Raw genomic sequence first — 25,277 nt, 5'->3', positions numbered from 1 at the left:
GTAAGTTAATGAACTTCGAGAGGTTTTTTTCGACAGTGTATCAAACATGTAGTTTTCTCTGTGGACTTTATTTTTGAGTAGATACTACAAGCACTGAGTTTTGCTACTTTTTATTCATACGACCCAATATGTTGAAAATTTCTACTCCTTATGACAGGAAGAGCAAAATTTCACTACTAGGGGGTCTACTATTGGGCATTTTACCCTAAGTTGGGTTTTCGATGTAATATTGTCGGGCCGCCACCAAACCGGACCGCGCGATTGAGCACTCGCGCTGCGACGCGAGTCGCGAGTCGCGATATTTCATTAGTAGTGCGCATCATGCACGCATGGATGTAAATACTATCATGCGCACTAATCAGAAATAAGTTGCGACGTCTGATTACTGCAGATATTTCATTTTATTGAAAACAAATTTTCGATTTTCTACTATACACGGAATAGTGTTTCCAGAGCTTATCCATTCTGCGAATAAAATTTTTACTCGGGTACCTGAATGTTTGTTTATATTTTCCTTCGTTGATTGTTGCTTGACAGATTTGCCTGTTTGGGTTAAAAATTTGGATGCGGGAAAGCGCTTTTTGGTGTTTGCAGCAGTTTAAATTGCACTAAAAGAAGTGATCCAAATTCTGTCTGAAACAGTAAACTAAAGTCTTCAAGAATGTCCTTCAATTTCGGCAATACCAGCGCAACCGGATTGGGTTCTACCAGTACTCCGGCTAAACGTAAGTACGCCCTGACCACCGTTGTTATATATGAAGGTTATGTGGATGGTTATGAAGGTTTTTAATGATAGAATCCAGAATTATTTAGGATAAGAATAGGATCCCTGTTAATCTATCTTATTAATTTGGGCTTATAAAATTGTTATTAACCATGAATATTTTTTAATATTCAGTTGAAGCGTCAGGAATTTTGAATTTAGTTTTTACCTCACGACTCAGAGTTAAAATTTCTTTTATTTATTTTTTGTTTTCTCTGAACTAAAAGTAGTATTTATATACATTATTTATGAATTACAACGTTGCTTGCAATATACTACTTTTTAATACGTTGAGGATCATGACCGTCAATTACGAGTTCGCTAATTGTAAGTACAAGTAATTTATAAAGCTGCTAATTGGAGGTATTGTAAGAAAGTCAATCAATAAATCAAATGGATTATTATTTTTTTTAAGTGGTCGCGTTTTATCTCTAGTTGCAGGAAAAAAATACGCTCATTGCGCCAACATTCACATTAGTTCAGCGTGGTATAGCACTATTGCAGTAGTAGGTTCCACAGAAGCATTTGAATGATGAAAAAATGTAATTTCTTCTGAACTAAAACGAATATTGCTAACTTTGAATAATGTTATCTATAATGTTAGCAATCAATGATCAAACTGAAATGATTAGATGTGTGTTGTACTGATATTGTATTTATCACGGTGCTGAGAATGTTTCCCATCCGAAAACATCCTAGGCCGGACCGAGAATCGAATTCGCAATCATTGGATTAGCAATCCTACGGCTTTGCTCTCAAGGTTAACTGGAAACCGTTGATCCACGTATGAATACTATTTTTAGTATAACTCAGTTTGCTAGACTGAGCATAATTTATGCTATATAAAAACTACGATTATGCGTTTTCTATCAAAATATGTTTTTATGAAATTATTGCGGTTCGCTTTGTACGAGAGTGGCGGAAAAGTAGGCCAAAATAATAGGCAATTACTGAAAGGTAGAACCGCACCATAGGGGCCCTCCTTAGCCGTGTGGTAAGACGCGCGGCTACAAAGCAAGACCATGCTGAGAGTGGCTGGGTTCGATTCCCGGTGCCAGTCTAGGCAATTTTCGGTTTGGAAATTGTCTCGACTTCCCTGGGCATAAAAATATCATCTTTATGATGTACGAAGGCAAACATGGCCTGGCCTAGAAACCTCGCAATTAATAACTGTGGAAGTGCTTAATGAACACTAAGCTGCGAGGCGGCTCTGTCTCAGTGTGGGGATGTAATGTCAATAAGAAGAAGAAGAAGAAGAAGAACCGCACCATAGAATTAGTAGGACTAGGTACTTTTGATGAGCAAGAAGCTACTGAGGTTATTGGAAAAATCAATGCTTATATATTAATGCTGTATATTCAAACAAATGTAGTACTTATAATAACAAACTTTCGTGATAATAGAAAAAATAAACTATAATCAGCGTAAAAGTGTCTGATCAGGATTTTCCGCGGCTTCACGTTCTTTGGAATAATGTCTCGATTGTCTACGTTGAGATCTTCGGCTGCTTCGCCTTCTGCTCGTTTCGATGTCCTGTTGGTTCTCGATGCTCTGGAATCCTTTCCTGTAATATTCGTATGTTATAAATCTTTAGTTGATTTAATTGTGGTGATGTTTTATTAAAATTTTACCTTTTATAGCACATGTAACCAAAAATCCCCAATAGGATGATTACAAACACGGACGTTATGGTGACCGTTATGTAGATGTAGAACATCTGAATTTTGTCGGACAGCATATCCGAGCCGGATGTTGATTTACTTCGCCACATGTCTGTAAAAGAAAAAAAAGCAAATTAGTTATATAAACTTATGCTCAGAATATTGATTGAACCGTACCGATGTAGTTTGTATCATCGTAAACTTCCGGAGAGTCTGCCAGGGCAACCGTCGTCGTGCTAGCCGTAGTGGTAGTGGTCGGCGGGCTTGTGTACGAAAACGAGAAAGCCGAACGCGTAGGTGGACCAGGGAACACTATCTGGCCTTTGTCACTGAGGAATCGGTGACCCGATTTGATGTACATGGCTATGGCAGAAGAAGAAAATAAGTATAAGTTGTTGAAATTATTGCTATTGATTAACAAAAAATAATTCTAAATGTCTAAATAGTAATTTGTTAATTTCTTCTTCTATGGCTCTACATTCCAACTGGAATTTGGTCTGCTTTTCAATTTAGTGTTCTATTAGAATTTCTCCAGTTATTACCTAATTGTAATCTTTTCTATGCCCGGCATTGCGCTTTGAGCGGCACACGGTCGCTTTGATAGGGCCTGCTTGCAGACTCATGTAGGTTTTTGTAGAGGTTTAACAGAGCCCACTGCCAAACCCCACCACGTCTTATGCACCGTACACACAGCGGCGCGAACACTCAATTTATTCGATCAACAATATCACAGGCGAACGACCGAAGCGCCAACTAAAACACCAACCATCAAAAAATACATGAGGGTTTGTGCGACTTCACTACAAACGCTCAAACATGTTCGGCGAACCTTGACTCGACTCGGCCCTCGACAGCTCAAACCAAAATCAAACCGCTTTGATTTTTTCCATCCGAGCCCTTATGGGTCCTTTACACCTCCGGTGGTGCGAAGGGCCGACTTGAAAGATATCCGTCTTAAGCGATGTCCAGCTATCGCTTTAACCTGTTGCCAGGTTAGATATTTCTTTATTTAGGCTTCGCCGCCATGAACCTCTGGGTCTGCCCTGCTGCGATGTCACGCTGGGTTCCAATCTAATGCTTGTTTACAGATTTCGTTTCCGCCCCTACGTAGAGTGTGGCCGACCCAGCCCCACTTACGATCCCGAATTTTTGTTGCTATCGGCCTCTGGTGACAACGACGATGGAGCTCGTTGTTTGAGATCCAGTTGTGAGGCCACCAGGCCCGAATTATATACCGTTGAGTGTTCTCCACTGATACAAACCATGTTTCGCTATCGTATAACAGCACAGATTTCACGTTAGAGTTGAAAATTCGTAATTGGGGGCGTTCACTTATCTGTCTGTTTTTGCAGATATTTCTTAAACTCGCAAAGGCAGCCCTTGTTTTGTTGATCCGTACGCCTATGTTGATCTTGGTTCCGCCATCTGACGCCATTTGGCTTCCAAGATATTGGAAGCTTTCAACATTATCCACTGATTGCCCGGATACTGTGAAACTGGAAGGGGTCACCATGTTTACATCCAACGATTTGGTTTTGTTGACGGATAGGGTCGGACAAGACCCCATTATGCAGCACTCTACACGAGAAGGCCTCGTACTGTGCTGCGATGAGGCCGATGAGGCGTCTCAGGGCGCCCCACATATTCTCGTGATTGAGATGGTCGAAAGCTTTTTCGGAGTCAATGAATACCAAGTAAAGGGATTCTTGGAATTCGTTGACCTGCTTCAGAATGATTCGGAGCGTGACAATATGGTCCACACAGAATCTTCCGGCACGGAATCTTCTGGATCTGAGCTAGGATAACTTTGCATAGAACTTTGAGAACGGTACACAGCAACATAATCCCTCGCCAAATATCGCATACAGTTAGGTTACCTTTTTTGGGCACCTTCACTAAGATAACTTGGATCCAGTCGACCGGGAAAGTTACGGCGTCCCAGATATTACGAAATAAACGATGCAATAGTTGAGCGGATGTCATGGGGTCAGTAATTAGCATCTCGGCTGATATGCGATCGACCCTGGGGCTTTATTTGATTTCATGCTTTGGATGGCCGTTTGAATCTCTAGCAGTGATGGAGCTACGGTATTGACGCATGTTATACGTCGGATACTAGGTAAATCATGCTGACGTAGTGGGCGCTCGAACCAGCGTTTCAGCAATGCAACAGGCATCGTTGCTTCATCTTCGCCCCGCTTAAGCGTCGTGAGATATCGTAGAGGAGGCGAATGTCCCCGGTTGCTGCGGCTCTTTGTCCTTCGTCGGCCAGAGAATCCGCCCACGCTCGCTTGTCCCGTCGACATGATCGTTTTACCTCCTTCTACAGAGCCGAGTATCGTTGATGGGCTAAGACTTTGGCTCATCTGGTTTATAATCGCTCTATCGCGGCTTTGGCTTCTCTCCGCTCCTCTATCTTCTTCCAGGTTTCATCGGTGATCCATTGTTTTCTCTGGGTGCGCAGTTCGCCCAGATTATTCTCGCTGGTGACGATGAAGGCATTTTTGATGGCGGTCCATTGGTCTTCCACGCTGCCACCTTCCAGAATATCTGCAGCACGCGTCTCAAGTTCTTCAACGAAGGATCGTTCCATCGTGGTATCTTCCAGTCGGCGTGTGTTGAACCGTCGTCCAACTCTCTCCTCCTGCCGAAGAATCCGCGCAATGCACAGGCGTATGTCGCCGTTGAGGAGGTGATGTTCAGACCAGGATACATTTATTGGGGGGTGTTCTGACTTGCCAATATCCCCAACTCAGCCATCTTGGATTTTTGTATGGAATTTATGCTCGTTTGTTTACGTTTTGCACTGAAAATGTATTATTCCCCCCCGCGCTGGTTATTTCCATCTACTGACGAAGTCGGATAACCTGTACATAAAAAAATCTTGGTTCAGACGCGATATCGGCACTACGTTTATTCCGTACATCAAGAAGGTTCCGTTTCCATTTTCGTTCATGGCGTCCCATAATGTGCTCATGGTTCGAGTTGTCGGATCCAATCTTCGCAGTGAAGTCGCCCAAACAGATCTTGATATCACCCTTCGGAATTCTAACTACGACGGTATTGAGTTGACTGTAGAAGTTCTCTTTGTCTTGCAGCTTGGCAGCATCGGTTGGCGCATAACATAAGATTATAGTAAGGTTTCGGACTCGTGTTCTAAATCTGGCAACGATTATCCTTTCACTTATAGGTTCCCACTTCATAAGCGCAGAGTGTGCCTGGGCCCTAGTAGGAAGCCAACTCCGCGATGCCGGAGAGCGTGTTCACCTCGTAAACCAGAGTATAGCACAATTTGTCCAGGATCTCAAGCTCCATGCGGCGTGCCTCATTGGCAAGTTGTGCCAATTTATCCGTTCCATGTTTCATAAGCTTCATGGCAGAAAATAATTAAAATGTTTAGTCCATTCATGGTTATGCATAGGGGAAGTGCACCGGTTTTGGCCAACTTAGTGCCTAATTTGGCCAACCCTGAAAAATAAATATTTTTCCAAAATAATCGATCAGTTGACAGCAGCGTTGAAGCATGAGGAACTCTTGTTGGAACTAATAAAACCCTTGCAAATTGCTATATTTTTGGAGTTATTTGCAAAATTGGCCAAATTAGGAACATGGCCAAAACCGGTACAGTTCCCCTACATCTGATTTTCAACTCGTTTTTCGTTTGTATCGAGGACATCGAGGGAGTATGAATAAATGGTGTCAAACGAATTCTAAAATGTCTTCGAATCTGAAAAAAATACCCATCTCATTCGAATTGAAACTGTTGACTTACAATTGATTGCGCAATTATTAATTTGCTGTTGAACACTTATTATTCACCGTTGACACTTGAGAACACTTCAACTTAATATTTTCTTTGGACCCCCTCGATGAAAAATTCAATCGCCCGACTTGAAAAACTTGAGAACACGATTCCCTTACTTTTTTTGACCACTTTTATTAGCTAATTATTCAATACATACCTTCATCTCTTAGACTAGGTGTTCCGTGTTTTCTTAAAACTATCATCCTTATTCGCTATGTTACATTTTTAGTTATCATTAATACATTTCAATTGCCTCTGGCAGTTAGGATTTTTCCTCTGGTTGAATAAACCATGTAGGAATTACAATGTTTTCAACTTAAACTAAACTTAACCTAATTTATACTAAGGTCTGTCTCATTTGGAGAATTAAACTGAAATTAAACTTAAAAGTGACATTTCAATAATTATCAAATAACCCTGCTCGCAGAGCAAGATTACTTTTGACAGATATCGAATCATTTTGCATCGATGTCTTATTGGAATTGCTGGGTAGCACCAGCCATTCTTATGACTGGGTTATTTGCTAATTTTCGAACTGTCACTTTTAAGTTTAATTCTCCAAATGAGACAGAGCCTAAGGATACAAGGAGCTAATCGTGGCAACAGAAGATTGCAACGATTTTTGTCTAAAATTGGAAATTATTTTGTTTGACATTCGTTGCAATGTCTCAATATTAGAAATTCTATGAAGTTCATTGGTACTATACCATGGAGGCAACTTCAGAATCATTTTCAAAATTTTATTTTGAATCCTCTGGAGTGCCTTCTTTGTGGTATTGCAGCAACTAGTCCATATTTGCACAGCATACAACATGGCTGGTCTAAAAATTTGTTTGTAAATCAAATGTTTGGTCTTAAGACAAAGTTTCGATTTTCTGTTTATAAGTGGATATAGACACTTAATATATTTGTTATATTTGGCCTGAATGCCTTCAATGTGATTTTTAAAAGTTAGTTTTTGGTCCAGCTCCAGCTATTTGGCTTCGCTAGACCAATTAATTGGAACCCCATTCATAGTGACAATATGTCTGCTAGAAGGTTTCAAATAAGAAGCTCTCGGCTTATGAGGGAAAATAATAAGCTTTGGAAGTTTTGGAAGCATTCGGGGAAATTTTCCATTTTTGCAAGTAAGTGGAGAAAATATCCAACCTTTTTTGCAATCTACTACAAATGACACGAAGGCTTCGCCCTTTGGCGGAAAGGCCCGTGTCATCTGCAAACAAAGATTTTTGACACCCTGGTGGTAAATCAGGTAAGTCAGAAGTAAAAATGTTATACAATATGGGCCCCAGTATGCTGCCTTAGGGAACACCAGCTCTTACAGGTAATCTATCAGATTTAGAATTCTGATAGTTTACCTGCAGTGAGCGATCTGATAAATAATTTTGGATCAGTTTAATAATGTACAGAAGAAAATTAAAATTCCTTAATTTTACAATCAAACCTTCATGCGAAACACTGTCAAATGCTTTCTCTATATCAAGAAGAGCAACTCCAGTCGAATATCCTTCAGATTTGTTGAGCCGAATTAAATTCGTAGCTCTTAATAACTAATGGGTGGTTGAATGCCCATGGCGAAAACCAAATTGCTCATCAGCAAAAATAGAATTGTCATTAATATGAACCATCATTCTATTTAAAATAATCTTTTCAAACAGTTTGCTTATTGAAGAAAGCAAACTGATTGGGCGATAACTAGAAGCCTCAGCTGGATTTTTGTCCGGCTTCAAAATTGGAACAACTTTGGCGTTTTTCCATTCATCTGTAAAGCATGCCAATTGAAAACATTTGTTAAATAAATTAACCAAAAAGGATAAAGAGCTCTCAGGAAGTTTTTTGATAAGTATGTAGAAAATACCATCACCACTTTTTTAAATTTTCTAGTAATAGATCTCACTTCATCCAAATTAGTTCCCAACGAAGGGTCAAAAACATTCTCTTGGTTGAGAATGTCTTCGAAGCTCCGTGTAACCTGATCCTCAATTGGACTCGTGAGACCTAGACTAAAATTATGGGCACTCTCGAACTGCTGAGCAAGTTTTTGAGTTTTTTCGCCATTTGTTAATAAAATTTTATTTCCCTCTTTAATCGCTGGAATTGGCTTTTGATGTTTTTACATCACTACCGTTATCATCTGGTTGTCTGAGGAGCAAATCTTAATTCACAATCCTCGTGGTGCTGAACGTGTTTCTACCAATCGCAGTTAGGAACATCATAAACCGGCACATTTTTTACAAAGTCAACGCTTAAAGTGAGTTAATATTATTCCACATCTCAGCGTTAATACTATTCCACATCTCAATTCAGATAATAAATAGACATCAATTACCAATCAAACGTCGTCCGTAATTAAACCGAGGAGATCGCTAAATTCCATCACCGATAACTGAGCACTGAAGGTTGATAATGCCGACATGTACGCTGAATTCACTCCGTGAACCGAAAACTCGCGCCTTCCACAATTTCCCCGAATTGCGTTAATCCGTTTAACCGCACGATTGCACAGACAACTTCCGATTCCAGAATTGGGCTATTGCGTCGTTACGTGTGCCAGTAATACATATGGAGCACCGGTCCAGTTACTTTTTGTCTAGCGTAGAACGAGCGGAGTCAAGTGACACTTGCTCGGTCCGATTCCGTAGCCCGCGAAGCTTCCCCTTGCCAACACTGTCACCGACTGGTTGCATTTAATTTAATTCCCAGCATGGCTAGAGGCACCCACGCGAAGGACAAAGAAATGGAGTGTTTTGGTTTCTGATTTCGTTTTGATACGCTGATTTTAATTCAATTAGAATAGGTTGTCTATGTCTGTCTATTCGCAATATGTCTGTGAACTGTAGTTGTTGGGTCGTGCTGTTGTACTCGGCTAGTTCTGAAACTTACTTTGTAGCAAACAAACAGTAGGTTAAAATATTGATGTATTTATGTATGTAAAAAACATATAAAAATGAAAAATATCCATTCCTTCATACAAATAGTATAACTCGTGATCTCCAGTTAGCATTGCTGTTCAATAGACCACCCAATGAAGCAATGAGGAGAACTGCCGATCAGAGGATTGGTACTAATTATTACACGATCGAATATCACGGTATCTCTATGGGGAAATATCATTTTTCAAAAATCAGTTTCTCTTAGACAATCACCCAGTAAATGTGTATATGCTCTCCTCTTTCATATCGTGGGTAAACTAAAATGTTTTATGGAAAAGTGACCCCCGATAGAACATTTTAAAAATGCACCTACGTGAGAAGGAAAACCTCTACTTTTGTGTAGTGGGTGTTTTGGAGTTACTGATTTTTTGAAAATAAGCCCCTTCGGACAAAGACACCGTAAATATGAGACTGGGCTTTGAAGATATAATTAATATTATCGATGCGTCGCGGAAATTATTCACGCCTCTTAAGAAGGGGATAATTGAAGTCACGATTATTACTTAACGTTCTTGAGAGACATAGTTGTCTATAAATAAATTCCATTCATTTTTTTTTGCAGAATGTCTCAAGAATGTGCAACTGACACCCCTTTCTTCCAACCCCCAAACATAGATTATAATTGAATTACGTTCTGGCATAGTTTTCCAATGAACATGCGTACTCTTGCTTGTTGTGTATAAGCTGGCGGTTCCTTTGAGTTAGCCATGTGACAACCATATCGACAAACAGAAACACTTCGTGTTACTGAACAGAAAGGATTATTCAGCGCTTTTCACAAACAGAAATGCAATCACAGCCAACACGTGCGTTGTCATTAGATAGGCGTGTGCGAGTTTTTCGATTCAACCTGCCGTAAGTGCAGGCGGTATGTACCACAGCAGCTAATTTCGTTCTTTTCTTCTGTTCCAGCAGCTGGTGGCTTCGGCAGTTTTTCCTTCGGCGCTCAATCTTCAACGCCTGCATTCGGAGCTGCCACCGCCCCATCCAATGCGGCAGCTCCGTCGTTGTTCGGTGGGGCTGCTGCTCAACCCGTCGCTGCCAATACCGCCACCAACACGGGCGGCTTCGGCGGATTCGGTGCACAGCCTGCCGGTGCACCCGCGGCCAGCACATCGACATTCGGCTTTGGGACTAATACGGCCGCAACGGCAACGCCGGCGTTCGGCTTCGGAGGAACAACTACGTCCACCGCTGCAGCCGCACCGGCACCGTTTGGGGGATTTGGAACGACGGCAGCCACATCGGTGGCGGCTGCACCCGCGTTCGGTGGATTCGGAACGGCAACGGCGACAACAAGTGGTGAGAATAAGTTTGTGTTATTACAAATAGGATTACATTATTATTAAGTACAGATATTGACATATTTGTTGGTGGCAGTCATCGTACATATGCATTTATATGTCTTTCGGAGCGTAACCATATTTTCTTTAGGTAATGATATTCAGAATGCACTTTTATATTCTCGATGTAAGTAGGTCTATAACGTATCTAGGAAGAGGGTCGAATAGATATTTAGCACTTGAAACATACATTGAGCTATTCTACTGAAAACATCAAAGGACAATTCATCAAATGTACGTCTAATTTTTTCGCCTATTGTAGGCACGTGCATTTCTTATGGGTGTTCAACAATTAGTAAGAATTATAACCGTTCAATATCTGGCGATTTCTCCTAATTTTGTTCTTTTCGAATTTTGATATTGGTAAATTTCAAAACATTATTGGACATGTATGTTTTAGATCATCGTCAGATTGATTTTTTTTTCATTACTATGTCTGAAACTTGATTATGCATATTGCATATGTACAACATGTGATAGATTTAGTTCGGAAAAGGTATTGGAGGGTAACCGCCCCTTCGGTGGGGTTTGATCCCACGACCCCAGTTCGCATGACAGGTGCTTTCCCTACTAAGCTACGAAGGACCTCCGTCGTCCTCCGCAGCTTAGCGGGTACTGATGAAACCAAATTCCCAGCACCAGGTACCAGCCGATCTCTCGCAATACATTTTCAGAACTAACTCTCTCAAATGTATTTTTGTACACATGTCAACCAAGTAGGATGAGTATTTAGTATTGTCCGGCTCCTACACACTTGCTTCATCAGCAACGGCGCTCAATGAAGTAGGGTTGTTTGAGGTTGTGCCAGTTTGGTCGTCAGATCCCAACCCGACCACACAAGCGAAGAGAGATCGCCACTCGAGTTCAGCACATTCAAAGTTAATTGCCTATATGCCGGGTATTAAGCCACCCGGTGTGGAAATTAATTATTATGTCTTAAACTTTTCATATTATGTAGCTCAATTAAAAAATAGGATTTTCGTGGGATGTTCAGTTCAACGAATATATTTTTTGCACGAGGTTTAAAGAATTGAAACAGATAGAATAGAAGATAAAAGATTCAAAGGGGCCATCCACAAAGTACGTCACGCTCCTAGGGGGAGGGGGGGTTCCGAGCAGCGTGACGACTCATACAAATTTTTTAGAGGTTTAATACAAAAAGGGTGACGAAGGGGGCAAAGAGGTTGAAAATTGCCAATTTTTGCGTGACGTACTTTATGGATCTTCCCAAAGTAGCAGCCTGTACGCGGGAAACGAATCGTTGCGGACACTGGAGAAACTAGTCTCAAAATATTTATTTCCTTTACTTTATTCCGCATCTAATCTGGTGGCGAACGTGGGCTTTATTTATCGGCGGTCGGATAGAAAATTTAGAAAGATAGATTTAGATAGAAAGTTATTTTATTTTGGTTATGTACATAATCAACAGATTTCAATTACTTTACCAACTACCAACAACTTGTTATCAAAATATTCAACGAAATTATTCATAGCGAAAAAGTGGTCTAACGAGTGATAAAGGGATATCGATAGTTCTGATTTGGTTTGGTTTATTGGACTATATACTGTAAGCCCGTTACCCTACTTAAATATTATACACAACATTATTGATACACATACAGTTGTCCTCCTAAATATAATCTTAACTTATTACGAATCATTTCTGTTGTCATAGTTGTGGAAATAACATAATAGTTCTGATAGATACTGGCCAATCGCTTCCAGTCGCCCTGAACATTGAGCATCAGGTCCTCTTCAACTGCAAAAAGCCATCGTGTACGCGGCCTACCACGAAGCCTGCGGGCTCTTCCGGGTTCTTTACTAAACATTATCTTTGCTTGTCGTTCATCCGGCATACGAACAATGTGACCAGCCCACCGTAGTCTGCCGTGTTGTATAAGCTTAATATTATCCAGCCCTTTATACACCTGGTACAATTCGTGATTCATGCGACGCCGCCAGATACCGTTCTCCTGTTTACCGCCGAGTATTGTCCGCAGCACCTTACGCTCAAACACTCCGAAAGCTCTCCGATCAGCCTCCTTCAACGTCCATGTTTCATGGCCGTATGAAGCCACCGGAAGAATCAGAGTAGTATACAGCGCGAGTTTTGTTTTCGTTTGCAGACTATGAGACTTAAGCTGGTTACAAAGTCCGTAATAAGTCCTATTTGCAGCTGCAATACGCCTTTTCACCTCGCGGGTAGCATCATTATCGCACGTCACTAATGTTCCAAGATACACAAATTCTTCTACCACTTCAAATGTTTCACCATCCAGCACCATTTCGCTACCACCACCACTAATGAACCCACGTTGATTGCCAGCGACCATGTACTTCGTTTGGCTGGTATTGATCGTTAGCTCAATCCTCGCTGTCTCCCTCTTAAAAGGCACAAAAGCCTCTTCCACGGCACGGTGATCAATCCCAGCACAACAACATCTTGCTCTATTCGAACTTACATGCAAGTATGTATACAATATTTAGTGTAGGCTTTTTAATTGGAAAGAAACTAGAATTTTTCGACTTCTTGAAACGTCTTAATGTGGATGTAGGGATTTTGACCGAAACATGGCTGCAGCAAAAACATTCATTTTTTCACCCAAATTTCGTGTGCGGAGGAGGTGTTCTAACTGCGGTCCGAAGAGGGATAAAATTTCCCCAGCTCAACGTTTCATCGAAAGCGTTGAATCTACACACAACAGCCGCTTATTTTCCCGGAGCAAGACGACGGTCGGTCTGGACACAATATCGTCGAGACATCTCCACTCTCATCAGAAGAGCTGAACCATTTTTCATAGTAGGTGATCTGAATTCACGTCACTGCCATTGGAACTGTTCGAAGGCTTACAGGGCAGGCACTTTACTCTATCAGGAAGCAGCTAGTCGTAACTTCTTTATTCATTTCCCGGATTCTTTCACTTTCCATCCCGCTGGTCGCGATCGGCCATCTACATTAGATCTGACATTTTCAATGACTGCTCCCCCGATGGAAAGCTCATATGCCCATGTGCTTCAAGGCCAAACAAACAACAGCAATCTATTCACAATGTCAGAATTTCTCGCTCTGGCGAGAGAAATGTTTGACCGCCTGGCAAACTGCCAAACAAAGCAGCAATAACTTCTAGCTCTCTTCGAGCTTACGACCAAGTATGTCTACAATGTCTAGTGTAGGCAACTTGCGGCTAGTTAATTGGAACGGACGCTCCGTTCATGGAAAGAAACTGGAGTTTTTCGACTTCTTGCAACGTCACAATGTGGATGTGGGAATCGTGACCGACATGGTTGCAACAAAAACATTCATTTGTCCACCCAAGTTTCGCGTGCGTTCGGTTCGACCGAACCTCTAATGATGCTGACAGAGGAGGAGGTGTTCTAATTGCGGTCCGAAGGGGGATCAAATTTTCCGAGCTCAACGTTTCAACCAAGGTCATCGAAAGTGTGGGTATCTCGATCAACTCTGTGGATGGAAATATACACATAATAGCCGCCTATTTTCCGGGAGCGAAACGACGGTCGGTCTGGACATAGTATCGTCGTGATATTTCCACTCTCACCAAAAGAGCCGACCCATTTTTCATAGTGGGTGATCTGAATGCGCGTCACCGTCATTGGAACTGTTCAAAGGCTAACAAAGCAGATACACTACTATGTCAGGAAGCAGCTAGTCGTAACTTCTTCATCCATTTCCCGGACTCTTTCACTTTCCACCCGCTGGTCGTGGTCGGCCATCTACATTGGATCTGGAACTTTCTTATAACCTACTGGACATGAGTAAGCCGGTCACTTTGAACGAACTGTCATCGGACCACCTTCCGGTACTGTTCCACATTAGCCTTTCAGCTCCAACCGAACTGAATATACCGAAATTTTGCAATTACGCCCACGCGGATTGGCCTCATTTCCAACGCGAGATCAACTCAAAGTTTGACTTGTTAGACCAATCCACCACCAATTTGACCAACAAAGAACAGATTGACGCTGCTATTGAATACCTGACGACGAGCATACTAGAAGGAGAAGCTGTTTTTCGGTTCCTGAATTCCAGCAACGAGTCTATCAGGTCGCAACGATTCCAGATGACACCAGAAGATTGATCGCTTTGCGTAACAAACGTCGACGACAGTGGTACAGGAGAAGAGATCCCATCTATCAGGACAACGTAACGGCACAGAACCGCAGGATTCACGAGGAGTGCGATCAAGCCAACTTTAAAAAGTTCAAAGAAACCCTTAGCACACTGAACGACAACCGCGACACCCTCTGGCGGATCACTAAGGCGCTGCAGAAAACCTCTAAATCTAAATACAGTCCCCCTTGCGACAAGGTGACAACATCATAGCCTCTCCCACAGAGAAAGCGCAGCTACTAGCCACGAGCATCGCAAAGGTACATTCCAATCAAATGGCAGATGATTCTGAAACTGCTACCGCGGTGAACGAGTCCACACAGCTGACTGATGCTCACCCTTGGCTTATTCGTCCGAAGGAAGTTGCTCGTATCATACGAAGGCTTAAATCCAAAAAGTCTCCAGGCCAAGATAACATCCGTAACTGTGTGCTAAAAAACTTCCCCGAAAAGCGCACATCTTCTCCGCTTTCATTAGACTTGGATACTTTTCGAACAGCTGGAAACCACAAGGGGCTTTCCTGAGTCCCACGCTGTACAACATCTTCACTGCAGACCTGGTGATGCTTGACGATATGAAGTACTTCCTCTTTGCTGACGACACGGGATCAAGGAATGTAATTGTCGCTGAAAAATGCAAAAAACAAGCGACAAAAGAGAATAGCGATAACTCTTTGTCCTCATCTGCAGAGGATAAAGACATTGTTGCGTTCCATTTTATTTACAACAAACATGGATAGGTAATTGTTGTGAACTTTTCAAACTGCGGTAACTTGTATAATTCAGAAGGGAAACCTAAATGGTGTCAACAGACGGTTAAGTTTAAGTCCCAACTATGATAACTGATAGTTATTTAACCAAAAATATAATCGTAAACCGACTACTTCTCAAAATGCCCGGCAGGCGATCATTGTCATATTCTGTTGCAGTTTGGGACAAACGCTTATTGCGAGTTGAGTTTGTCCCAACATTTACAAGAGAGGACAATGTTGTTGTCATTGGTAATGTTGTTATTTTACATTCCCTGCACGGGATACATTGCATCGAATTCCGACCCGATCGTTTTAACCACCAAACTCCAATCAGCTCAAAACGCGATCGAAAACTACCAAAATAGGTGGAAGATTAAAAGCAATGCGGATAAATCATAGGCAATCTTTTTTACTCGCAAACGCAGTCCGCAAAAGCTTCCTCAGTGTGAAATTCTCGTATGCGGACGCCAAATCTCTTAGTCGGACGACGCGAGATATCTAGGGCTTACTTTCGATCGCAAACTCACGTTCGCCACCCACATCAAGAAGACCCTGAGTAAATGCGACCAGAACTTACCAGACTACTGTACAGGCTGGTTAACAGACGCTTACATCTAGACGTCAACTCGAAACTGATCATCTACAAGACGGTGTTCAAGCCAGCAATAACTTATGGATTTTCAGCCTGGTATGACTGCGCTTAGAGTCACAAGAGGAAACTCCAGGTGAAGCAGAATCGAACTCTAAAGATGATGCTCAACTTGGACCCTTTTCACCCTACTGAAGACGTCCACAGGATCGCGAAAATCGAAGAAATCAACGAATGGTTCCACCGAGTACTTCCAAAGTTTTGGATGGGATGTACCTCCTCAGCAAACCCTTTGCTGGAGGCTCTGAGCCTGTAGTCTGTGATATTAGAATAGTTCATTTTTTTCTCTTTCCTTTAACTATCCCTATCCTTTATTGCAATTACGAAGGTTTTTTTTTAACTTTTTCCATCAATATGTTTAACTGTATCATTTGTAACTAAAATACCAGCACAGCCTGCCTGTAGAATTAATGAGCTGCTGAAAGGGAGTCCATATCTCAGCTTAGGATAATAACTGCACCAATGTAATGCTAAAAAAAAAGAATATAAATAAATAAAAGATCTGACATTCTCCAATAACCTACTGGAACAAACCGGTCACTTTTAACGAACGTTTATCGGACCTCTTCCGGTAATGGACAATATTAGTCTTTCAGCTCCAACCGAACAGAGTGTACAAAAATGTCGAAACTACGCTAACTGGCTTTGTTTCCAACGCGAGGTCAACTCAAACTTAAACCTGTTAGACCCAGCCACCATAAATCTGTACAACGAAGAACAGTTTGACGCTGCTATTGAACACCTGACCACGACCATAATAGAAGGTGAAGCTGTTTCGGTTCCCGAATCGCAGCAACGAGTCTACCAAGTTGCAACGATTTCAGACAACACCCGAAGATTGATCGCTTTGCGTAATAAACGTCGACGTCAGTGGTACAGGAGAAGAGACCCCATCTATCAGGATATAGTAACGGCGCTGAACCGTAGGATTCGGGAGAAGTGCGACCAAGTCAACTTCAGCAAGTTCAACACCCTCTGGCAAGTACAGTCCTCCCTTGCGATAAGGTGGTAATATTATCGCCTCTTCGACTGAGGAAGCGCAGCTACTAGCCACGAGCTTTGCAAAGCCACATACCAATCAAATGGCAGATGATCCAGTAACTGTTACCGCGGCGAACGAGTCCATCGCATTTATCAACCAGACACAGCTGACCGGTCCAAAGGAAGTTGTTCAAATAATACGGAGGCTTAAATCCAAAAAGCCTCCAGGTCAAGATAACATCCGAAACTGTGTGCTCAAAAACCGCCCCGAAAGGTGCCGAAAGGCACACATTTTACTCGCCAAAATTTTCTCCGCTTGCATCAAACTGGGATATTTTCCGAACGATTGGAAACTCGCTGTTGTAGTTGCCATACCGAAGCAAAACAAGGATTCTACGAACGTGTCCAACTATAGGCCAATAAGGGTCTGTTCAAATATTACGTAACGCAGTAGGGGTGGGGGGTTGTCTGAATTTTGTTACGATTTGTTACACAAAATATAGGGGGTGGGGGTCCTTCAAGATATTGTTACGCGTAACAAACTAATTGCATAGAGAAAAAATATTTAAAATAAAAAAAAAATATCTGCAAAATAGCATAAAATCTACAATGAATAACAATTTATTGTATCGTGTTTCAAATTCTACCAAAAACAAGATGTTTTCAAAAAATTGTATTTGTTACGTGTTACGCTTAGGGATGGGGGTTCTACGTTTTGTTACAGAATATTACGAGGGAGTGGGGGATTCTCAAAAACAACGTTTTTCGCGTTACGTAATATTTGAACAGACCCTAAGTCTGTTCAGCAGTCACATTTAGCAAACTGGCTGAACGAACTTTTTCCCTGAACTTGTTTAATTTCCTCACTTGTAATCAAAATACTAGTACATTCTGCTTCTAGAATTATTGAGCTGCTTGAAAGATAGTCCATAACTCAGCTAAGAATAACAAATGCTCAAATGTATAAAATACTAAAGGAAAAATAAATTGAATCGACCACCGCTGATGAAGGAGTCCTAGTTCTCCCCTGATAATGGATGAATGTTGTTGCTATTTGGCAGTATGCATAGCTTCGAGATCGCACACTTGAAGCTGCCGTCTTTCGTTCTAACTGTCACTACTCGTGCCGTATGATTCCGTCTGTTCCTCCATGAATTTCAAAAATATGTACGACCGTAAAGCCAATTCATTGGTGGTATTTTTATCTTTAAAAACCACCATTGTCCCAATTCTCACGATATTCCGGTTTATAGTAGACAATTGATCGAAAATACAAAACGTCGAAAGTGGCAGAATGTCGAAAAGACAAGATGTAAAAAAAGGAGAAAGAAGAAATAAGGACGAAGAAAGAAGGGACACGGTAGAAAAGAGAATGGAGAAGGGAGGAGGAAATGGAAGAATAAAGAAGAAAGAAGGCAGAAGAAAGATGCAAGAGGAAAGGAAATATGTAGACGGAAGAAGGAATTCGGAAAAAGGAAGAAGTGAGAACGAAGCTGGAAAAAGGGAAGAAAGAAAGGAGAAAAAGAAACTTTTCGACCTTTTGTCTTTTTTGATATTTTGTCCTTTCTGAAATACTGTCCTTTCGACCTTTAGCCGCTTCCGTATTTTAGGCTTTTTCGAGCATTTCTCGCTTAACTTTTCAAAAGGACCTAAGTAACATTTTTTTCATGAATTAATTTGAATAGCGCAATCAATAGAACAACATGAAAGCTATTGATTGCTGTATTCAAATTAAATCATGAAAAAAATGTTACTTAGGACCTTTTGAAAAGTTAAGCGAGATTTCACCTTTTGTTTTTCGACCTTTTGTCCCTAACCCTCATAGACAAGTATTTGGTCGACCATTCCCTCCACAAGTACTGCAATGCCTCTAACAGGCTCGGTTCCGGAATCGCTGTCTGTTGACGTTGGACTAGCAAATGTACCTGGCGTTAACACTTTACAATCACTGGGATGGTTGCTGATTGGTGTGAATGGACGAGAATTCAAAACTGCCTTTATTTGTGGCAGAAGTGTCTGGTCGTACAATAGTCTTCCTTTTCCTATCATTCTGTCTAGCATCATTTTGAATGATTTCATTGCACTCTCCCACAGCACTCCTAAATTGGGGGGAGCGTGCTAGTATGCATCGGAATTCAGTGCTGTCGGTTGTAGATATATTACTCGAAATCCATCAACAAATTTCAAAGTGGCCTGTCTTAGTTTTACTCACAAAAGTAGGCATTTTAGCCGCTATGTACATACAGTCACTATTAAATGAAAGGAATTGACTATTGAAGATAGCATAGCAGAAATCAAATAGTACTAATTAATAATATTACTTTTAAAAATAAAATGTAATGTAGTTCCTCAATTTACAAAAAGTGTTCTAAAACACCTTGATGATTCCAGCACCTGCATTTGGCGGATTCGGAGGTTTCGGTACAACCACTACTAGTTCGGCCCCGTCTCTATTCGGCCAAACTAGTTCTACAACTACCGGATTTGGCGGCTTCGGGACTTCATTTGGAACCGGCGGGTTCGGTCAACAGCCCCAGCAACAAGCCGCCACTGGAATCGGATTCGGCCAAACCTTCCAGCATCAGCAGCAACAGCAACAGCAACCACCGGCTCTAACACAAGAAGAGGCCTTTGCTCAGTCTATTTTCAATGTGTCGATCTTTGGCGACGAACGTGACACGGTCATCGCCAAATGGAACTACCTACAGTCGATGTTGGGAACGGGAAAGGCATTCTATTCGCAGAATAATGCCCCGGTTGATATAACCCCAAGCAATTATCTCTGCCGCTTCAAAACCATGGGCTATACGAAGCTCCCCGGTAAGGAGAACAAAGTTGGTTTAGTTGGACTAACCACCAACAGACCCGTTAGCCAAATGAAGAGCCAACAGCAGCAGTTCATCACGAGCTTGAATCAGATTTTCGGCAGCAAACCAAACATTGCCATCACCGTTGAAAGCATCAAAATGATCGGAGACAACAAATCGCAAATCGTTATCTACGTGGAAGAAAAATCCACCACCTCAAACGAAACTAAACGGATCATGGCAACGGAAGTGGCCTCTTATCTCAACCAGCCAGCACCAAGGCAACAACTCACAACTCTAGGCGTCGAAACAGTGGTTGCTTTAGTTCTGCCGGAGGAAGATCAACTGAAAGAGTATCTGGAAAATCCCCCGAAAGGAATTGATCCTCGCATGTGGCAACAGGCGAAGATCGACAATCCCGATCCGAAGCGTTTCATTCCGGTTCCGATGATCGGTTTCCAGGAACTCAAGTGGCGCATCAAGTGCCAGGAGGGCGAAACCGATATTCACGTGTCCTATCTAGACAAAGTGGAAAAAGAAATTGAACAACTGAAGCAGCGACACACGAACACGACCGCAAAAATCATGGAACACCGTAGGAAATTCGCCGAACTGAGTCATCGGATATTGAAGATCATCGTCAAGCAGGAGAGTACGCGGAAAATGGGCTTCGCTTTGCTGCCGGAGGAGGAGTTGATCCGCAGCAAGTTAGAGAATATGCACGCGCTGGTATCTACACCGACGCAGTTCAAGGGCAAGCTTAGTGAACTGTTGTCTCAGATGAGGATGCAACGGAACCAGTGGGCCCATTCCGGGGGTGTTAATGATTATACGTTGGACAAAGGTGAGTCGATCATTGCTGTTGCTGGAATCGCATCATTTTATTTATTTCTTTTTTTTTCAGAATCATCGGAAGAGATGAAAAGTTTTTTGACGATGCAACAGAAGGCGATGGCGTTTTTAGTAGAAACAGTGAACAAGGACCTAAAGGACCTCAAAGTGATTTCGGATGGAATGTCTCGGCTGATACAAGGCTAAGCAAATCAGACTGTTTTTATTTCTTACGAGGTAAGTCACACGAAAACTATTCGAAAACTACAAGAATAAAATATTTCCAAATTGTGTTGCTAATTGTGATGAAATTTAATGTGTTTGGTTGAATCGGTAGAAAATGAGAAATTTATCCCAGTAAGATGTTATTGTAGGGTTGGCTATCCACAATTGGGTGGCTGGGCATCGTGTATCGTGGCGAGATATAGTATGTGGTTCTTTCCATGGCCACGAAGCGGTTCTGGGGCCAACCGTACATGCCTGGAATTGAAGTAGAATATTAGTTTTAAAAAGTATATTACATTATCTGAAATACTGTCAGTGTGAGGTGGGTGAATATTTCCTAGGTCCAGATAGGTGTTCAACAACAGGGGTTGCACAAAATGATCGGGACAGACGAATTTTTATCAAAATTCAAATGAATATAACTCTGAAATATCATCCGATGTTTTTGGTTCTGCTAGGGTTCATCAAGAAAATTGTCTAGTTTTGGGAAAATTTTCAAAGTAAATTCCTCACAATTTCCAAGGAAAATAGTTCTGAACATCTAAGAGACATTCTTTAAATTTTCCAGCCGTCCGATTTTTGTGGTGTGAACGATGGTAGTTGCATCATCTGTTAGGAGAACCATCCATCGTTCACACCGCGAACATCTGACGACTGCGGTGGGCCGGGCACGTAGACAGAATGTCGGACAGTAATCCGGTGAAAATGGTTCTCGACAACGATCCGACGGGAACAAGAAGACGAGGTGTACAGCGGGCAAGGCGGATCGATCAGGTGGACGGCCAATTTGCGGACCCTCCGCAGACTGCGTGGTTGGCGAAGTGCAGCCATGGACCGAGCCGAATGGAGAAGACTTTTATGTATTGCACAGGCCACTCCGGCCTTAGTCTGGTAATAAATAAAAACCCCACCATAGATGGTACGCAGCACTTTCCTTTCGAAAACTCCAAGTGCGCGTTGGTTCTCCATGAGCATCGTCCAGATCTCGTGTCCGTAGAGGACATCCGGTCTAACGAGCTTTTTGAAGATAGTCAATTTGGTACGGAGCGTCTTGCATGTATGTATGGTTTGCCGGCCACGATGCGTCTCCTAATTTCTTTGCTGGTATCATGTTCGGTAGTCACCAGTAAGCCCAAGTACACAAATTCTTCGACCACCTCGATCTCGTCACCACTGATACAAACTTGTGGGTGACTCACATTGTCTTCTCTTGAACCTCTTCCTATCATGTACTTCATCTTTGCCGTGTTGATGACTAGTCCAAACCGGTTAGCTTCACTTTTCTGTCTGATGTAGGCTTCCTCCATCTTCTCGAAGTTTCGTGCCATAATATCTATGTCGTCGGCGAAACCAAATATCTGAACGGACTTCGTGAAAATGGTACCGCTGGTGTCGATCCCTGGCCTTCGTATTACACCCTCCAAAGCGATGTTGAATAGCAGACACGAGATTCACCTTGCCGTAACTCTCTGCGCGTTTCAAAGGGACTCGAGAATGCCCCTGAAACTCGAACTACGCACATCAACCGATCCATCGTCGCCTTGATCAACCGTATCAGCTTATCCAGGAATTCCGTGTTCGTGCATTAGCTGGTGGCGTCGAGGGTGGTCCACCAGTTCCGGTGAATGAAACTTTCGTGCCCCAACTACCGGCTTTCGCGCATTGCGCCGACTTCGTCTTTGGGTTGCAGAGGTGGTCCGACAGTTCCGGTGGTGGATGATGTCCACGCTGGCGGTGCCCTGCATACCCGAAGCACTTCCTTCTTCTTTCTTCTGCAGGTTGGCGGTTCGAGTGCCAAGGTCGGTCCGACGATTCCGGTTCGCTGGTGCCCCGACGCCCCGAGACCAAACACTGCTCACTGTGCTGGATTACTCTCCAAACCGACGCTTATTTGCAGGTCCCATCTCCATCGACGCGGGCAGCAGGGACTATGTCCAAGTGCTTGACGATCCCTCCCCAGGCCATCTGCGAGTTGTGGGTGTTAATGATTATACGTTGGACCTAGGATAATCAACATCAAATATGTTACACATCAAATCTATCAATGGTTTCTACAAAAGATATTTTAATTACAAGATAAATATTGTCGCTGTCGTCGCTTTCCGGAACATCTTTTGCTGGCGAGGATAAAGTGCTAAATGGCAATGAAGGAAAAATACATACGATTTGACAGTTTGGTCCCAAACATGTTTCGGACAGCAGAACAAAGGGAACCGAAGCGACAATCTTTATCTTCTAATTAAAATATCTTTTGTTTCTATATAACCGTTTCAAAATGTCCGTATTTGTAGGAATTACTAGCCATTTTTTGATTGGCCCCAGTGCAGATTCACGCATATCTAAACTACTCACCTGAACTCAGTACCGGCACTTTGGGAATATAATTCGTACTCTTATCGTTAGACGTTTCATCTTTGCGTGCTTCTCGTTCTTCGTCTTCCTCCTCATCGTCCGTCTTCTCGTAAGTGCTCTTGGGTTTTTGCAAACACTTGAGGGCGTGCAAATTACACACCTTTTTCCTCCCACAACGACAGGTGTCCAAAAGAGTTTTGAACATCTGCTTCGACACAAAGTACGACTCCCCGTGACCGTTGTAGTCGTGTAGATTAACCTTCTGATCCTTTTTCTGGTGCAACTCTTTCAGCCGTTGATTGTTTTTCTTGAGGTCAAAGTACTCGGTCGATTGTGGTTCCGTAATGAAGCCCCACTTTTTCTGATACTCCCGGCGGACCTTACTCTCCAGCTCGATTTGCTCACGTCTGTAGAAAAAAGGATATAACAGTGACGTGGGCTAATAGTCACACATATCATACGGAGCAGTACAAACATTTTACCATCGCGTACAATGGGCTCCATGCTTGGGTGCACCCGCTCGGTTGCCGGTTGTCTTTCGGTCATCTTTTTCATAGCGCCCATCTTCCGGTCTGTTGGCATGCTGTTGCTGCAGATTGTAGAAACACCAAGACGAGGCTGACGGAAATTTAATTTATTCTATTCACTACACTTCTTCCCCTCGTTGCCTGTCGAATTCGAATAGAGAAATTATCCTTTCTCTTTATATCTTAGAATGATGATGGTAATACTAAAAAGCAATAATTAGATCCGTTGGGAGTGTTCATACAGAAAGGAAAAACCAAATCAACCACCTACCTTGTTCCGTTCTAATGAGGCGAGATCAGTCTCAATTGTCTCAGAGCGCTTTTGTTCTTCAAAGGACTACGTACGTATTGTTTTAGGACCAGCGAGTGCAATAAACTGGTCAGACTCTCAAAGGCATTTAATTTGAATTTTCCACCTGAGTGGCTTCAAACAGGGGTAATATTTAACAATGATTGCTAAGGTGAGTGTGGGAATTGGAATCGAATTGCTTGGAAAGCACTAGAAATGTTATTGATCCATCCGTGTAATTATGGTAACCGGTACACATGGTGCGTTTCCAAGAGCTATGAGGTATCGGAGATTTAAAAAAAAAATGCTTTCTTTCAACTTATTCGTGGTAGAGAGGACATCAAGAGAATTTATTTTGTGCACAATGCTTCTTCTATCGAGTATTTTTTTTTGAATCTCATCCAATTATTAGTGTGGGTGGATAAACTATAAGATATATAAAAGCATTGGGTGATATTAAATTTTTGAATAAAACGATTTTTTTAGATGTAAAACGTTAAATAAAGTGATTATGAAATGATAGGGAAAAAAAATCTGCTAAATCAACTTCTAACGAATGTTTCAAGAGTAATTTAGATTGAAAAAATGTGTTTTCTATTTTCATTGCTTTTTACATTATAGAGCATCTTCTCTGGTATAAATAATGTGAAAATGATGCCCTCTCTCTGATGCTACAATCGTTGTTGGCGTTGTTGTCCCATATAGTGATCTATGTATAACAACCGATTAGTTGATGTTAAAGGTGTGTGTAACGAACGCGAATCAATCAATTTGCATTTCAAACTCAAGTTGTCATTTTCGTTAAGCTATACAGCGCACCGCATGGCATATTGTTAGTTGCAATATGCGCATAGTTGATAATTCTCTGCTACCCGAGACAATTATGTCATAAACTAATCTTCTACGAAGGACCAAGAAAGAGACCCATAAATTGTAACAAAAATAGTGACGCACCGATAGTGGCGGCGATAACAAAGTAGAGATAATAAGAAAGGGACCCAAAAGATAATGAGTCAAAATCAGGTAGAATATATTGTACATTCATTTATATATACGGCTTAGCATTAGTAATAAAGTTAGTTCTAGACCACAGTTCTACAGTGTATGTTTTCTACATCCGAAAAATCCGTAAGTCACCGGCGTCACATTTTGGTGAACTACCAGAGAGGAAAGTACTCGCGACGTTGTGTTGAAATTGTGCAGTGATACCGGCGCGCGGAGATCAACTAGA

At 42.0% G+C, this 25,277-nt stretch overlaps 3 protein-coding genes across 4 annotated transcripts; 1 reads left to right on the top strand and 2 right to left on the bottom strand.

Annotated features, from left to right (window-relative positions):
* Nucleotides 1-527: 527 nt before the first annotated feature.
* Nucleotides 528-20,964, top strand: LOC134208719 (probable nucleoporin Nup54). Of its 2 annotated transcripts, none has more exons than XM_062684554.1 (4): nucleotides 528-725; nucleotides 10,075-10,464; nucleotides 19,407-20,666; nucleotides 20,727-20,964. In XM_062684554.1, exons 1-4 carry the CDS (start codon nucleotides 662-664, stop codon nucleotides 20,858-20,860), a joined length of 1,848 nt encoding a protein of 615 aa, XP_062540538.1. In that variant the 5' UTR covers nucleotides 528-661; the 3' UTR covers nucleotides 20,861-20,964. The 2 variants fall into 2 exon arrangements, with proteins under 2 accessions (XP_062540538.1, XP_062540539.1); XM_062684555.1 differs by having other exon boundaries at nucleotides 529-725; nucleotides 10,078-10,464.
* LOC134208721 (uncharacterized) lies at nucleotides 2,081-8,920 on the bottom strand. Its single transcript, XM_062684557.1, has 4 exons — nucleotides 8,559-8,920; nucleotides 2,602-2,787; nucleotides 2,395-2,536; nucleotides 2,081-2,327 (listed from the first exon to the last, which is right to left on the bottom strand). The coding sequence occupies exons 2-4, from the start codon at nucleotides 2,783-2,785 to the stop codon at nucleotides 2,183-2,185; spliced, it is 471 nt and encodes a 156-aa protein (XP_062540541.1). The 5' UTR covers nucleotides 2,786-2,787; nucleotides 8,559-8,920; the 3' UTR covers nucleotides 2,081-2,182.
* On the bottom strand, nucleotides 20,958-24,267 carry LOC134208720 (uncharacterized). The gene is made up of 4 exons (XM_062684556.1): nucleotides 24,029-24,267; nucleotides 23,706-23,960; nucleotides 23,231-23,637; nucleotides 20,958-21,133 (listed from the first exon to the last, which is right to left on the bottom strand). Exons 2-4 carry the CDS (start codon nucleotides 23,810-23,812, stop codon nucleotides 21,003-21,005), a joined length of 645 nt encoding a protein of 214 aa, XP_062540540.1. The 5' UTR covers nucleotides 23,813-23,960; nucleotides 24,029-24,267; the 3' UTR covers nucleotides 20,958-21,002.
* Nucleotides 24,268-25,277: the final 1,010 nt, after the last annotated feature.

This window comes from Armigeres subalbatus, chromosome 2 (genome assembly GCF_024139115.2).
Source record: "Armigeres subalbatus isolate Guangzhou_Male chromosome 2, GZ_Asu_2, whole genome shotgun sequence".
NCBI classification, from domain to species: Eukaryota; Metazoa; Arthropoda; class Insecta; order Diptera; family Culicidae; genus Armigeres; species Armigeres subalbatus.
The sequence above is the reverse complement of the archived record's forward strand: the minus strand, read 5'-3'. Positions and strand labels throughout refer to the sequence as shown.